Here is a 2314-nt window from a genome sequence, read left to right as displayed (position 1 = left end):
TCAGCTGGTCGGCTCCGACTGCTCGCAGGCAGATCCGTTGCCGAGCCACCACCACCACTCGATGATGTCCTCGTACGTCTTGCGTTCGTCTGGACGAGCTCTGGCGAGCGCCTCGCAGAGGACGCAGTGATCGTCGAATTCGTGCCGTCGGACCTCGTGCGTCTTCTTCCAAGCGAAGTAAGACTGGTACTGCGCGGCATTGCCGGCCACCGCCTTCAGGTACACGGCGAGACGCTCGGGAGACGCGAATCGAAGCGCGTCGATGCAAGATCCGGGAGGCGCCAGGCTCGCGGCGTACCTTCCCATCACCACCGGAACCATGCCGTAGCGGAGCGCGTTGTACAGCTTCTCCGTGACGTAGTCGCGGCACACGGCGCTTTCCAGGGACAGGTAGAAGTAGTACCTCTCGCCGAGACGAGCAAAGCACTTCTCGTTCGGCGGGCATGTGAGGTTTCCGCAATAGCCGAACGCGTCTACCGCCATGTGCTTGCGGAGCGCGTCGACGAACTTCTCGCGGCGGCTTGCGGTCCGGCAGTTGCTGGCGACCCAGGCGACCAGTCTGGACCGGTTGAATGCGGGCGAGTGCTCGGCTGGTGGCGCCGTCCTGGGGCGGGCGACAGAACGCACGAAGAAGTACGGATGCGGCACGTCCGAGTCGCGGCGGTAGGTGTATGTCCAGTTGAAGACGCCCCTGAGGCTCACCATTTTCTCGATACGGCTGTTGGGGGGCGCCTCCTTATTCCAGTACACCCAACGCTGATGCTCTGCGCGGTATCTGTAGAAAAGGAGCGGTTGACGAGGATGTTGAGCTTACTGTCGCGACACCTCTGTAGGTGTGAAAAAAAAACAACTATGTCACTCAAGTTTTTGAGGAAACAATAGAATATCTTGGCGCACACTTTGAGGAAAAGCACATAAACAGTATTTTTTATGCGAAGCATACTAGCCGCACAACCACGCTCTTCCTTGCTGCGCCGTGCGCGGCCGCGTAGCTACCATATGACGTCATAACAGCTGCAAAGCGGACGCTTAAGCTTCGCCTTCAAGAGTGGAACGCGACAGCGTTCCCGTCGGCCCGCCAAGGGGTGCAAGACGATGGGCTACGGCGCAGCGACTACGCGCCCCGCATCGGACGCGGTGAGCGTCGAGCAACGCAGCGTTCGGCGCGACAACGAAATGCGCGCCTGAGCAAGCGACGCACGCCTGAGCCGACGCCGACGACACCGGCTTTTCTGCGACACGAGCTCCTTAAAGCTGTCGCGTTAAAATAACGGCTAGTATGCTTCGCATCCTGGGCTTAACCTTAGCTAATTCACAGCCATTTTTTTATTCCAGTGTTGGAAATCGGTCTCGAACTGATGGGCCTGACGACGGCTTTCTTTCTTTTGTTCTATTGCACGACGTTGATTGTCGACGATCTTGTTGGCGACCGCGAGTCTCCCACCTGTGTGAACGCACCTTTAGCGTTTAATAATATCGCGCCTCGGAGTCGCACTCTATTACCTGGGAAGGTCGTTTCCGTCGGCGTCCCTGTCGTGTATCACGACGGCGTCCGCCGATCTTATCAGACTCCTGTCCCTGGTCAGGTAGCAAGGGACGCTGCAGTTGTAGAACACGAGCCCGCTATCGGCATCGGACAGCACCTCGAGATAGTCGCCGAACACCTTGGTCCAGAACAAGATGGTGACCGCCTTGCTTTGCTGCTGCCTCTGGTTGGCTTTCGCTAATCGCGCGTGGCGTTTGACGGCTAACATTTGGTCACCGCCGTAGAAAACAAAGACGACGGCGAGCGAAACGCAGATGAGGCAGACGCCAGCGTAATGTAAGCGTACCGACGTGCCAGGAACCATGGCGGCCTTCAAGTAAACCACGGAGGAAGGAAACTAAGGAGAGGCCCTGACGTCACTCTTTGTGAAGCAAAAGTGAAGCCGGAAGTTGGCGTTGCTCGTGGCGATGCTCCGCCTTTTGTGCCACCCTCCTCTCTTGTTTACATCTTTCGCGAAACCACGCCGCGCTGCGCGTGGTTTCGCGCGCGGAGCGCGCGCGCTCGCGCAACATCCGGCAGAGCACGGTGCAGGTAACACAGCGCAACAAGACACGGTGACTAACGCGAACCCGCCCACACAGCGCCTTTGCCACGGCACGAAACCTACCAGAGCAACACGTGTGAGCGCTCAAAAAATCAGAACAACGCCGCCTTAGTGGCCCAAAAGGCGTGGCCATGCAGCAAAAAAAATAAAAAAGCAGCAAAAAAAGAGAACCCATGCGTCATTTCCGCCACACTTTTCTCCTAGCGCGCGGAGGGGGTAGGGCC

General features: G+C 58.0%; 1 protein-coding gene across 1 annotated transcript; it reads right to left on the bottom strand.

Annotated features, from left to right (window-relative positions):
* Nucleotides 1-1850, bottom strand: LOC135917974 (alpha-(1,3)-fucosyltransferase C-like). The gene is made up of 2 exons (XM_065451622.2): nt 1504-1850; nt 1-775 (listed from the first exon to the last, which is right to left on the bottom strand). The coding sequence occupies exons 1-2, from the start codon at nt 1848-1850 to the stop codon at nt 1-3; spliced, it is 1122 nt and encodes a 373-aa protein (XP_065307694.1).
* Nucleotides 1851-2314: the final 464 nt, after the last annotated feature.

This window comes from Dermacentor albipictus, chromosome 9 (genome assembly GCF_038994185.2).
Source record: "Dermacentor albipictus isolate Rhodes 1998 colony chromosome 9, USDA_Dalb.pri_finalv2, whole genome shotgun sequence".
Taxonomy (NCBI): domain Eukaryota; kingdom Metazoa; phylum Arthropoda; class Arachnida; order Ixodida; family Ixodidae; genus Dermacentor; species Dermacentor albipictus.
The sequence above is the reverse complement of the archived record's forward strand: the minus strand, read 5'-3'. Positions and strand labels throughout refer to the sequence as shown.

What these genes read in the sequence shown, in the direction of transcription:
- LOC135917974 (XM_065451622.2), bottom strand. Translation starts at nt 1,850, where the DNA reads ATGGTTCCTGGCACGTCGGTACGCTTACATTACGCTGGCGTCTGCCTC. An exon ending in GACGGAAACGACCTTCCCAG is followed by an intron (nt 776 to 1,503) that starts GTAATAGAGTGC and finishes CCTTTTCTACAG; the next exon opens with ATACCGCGCAGAGCATCAGC.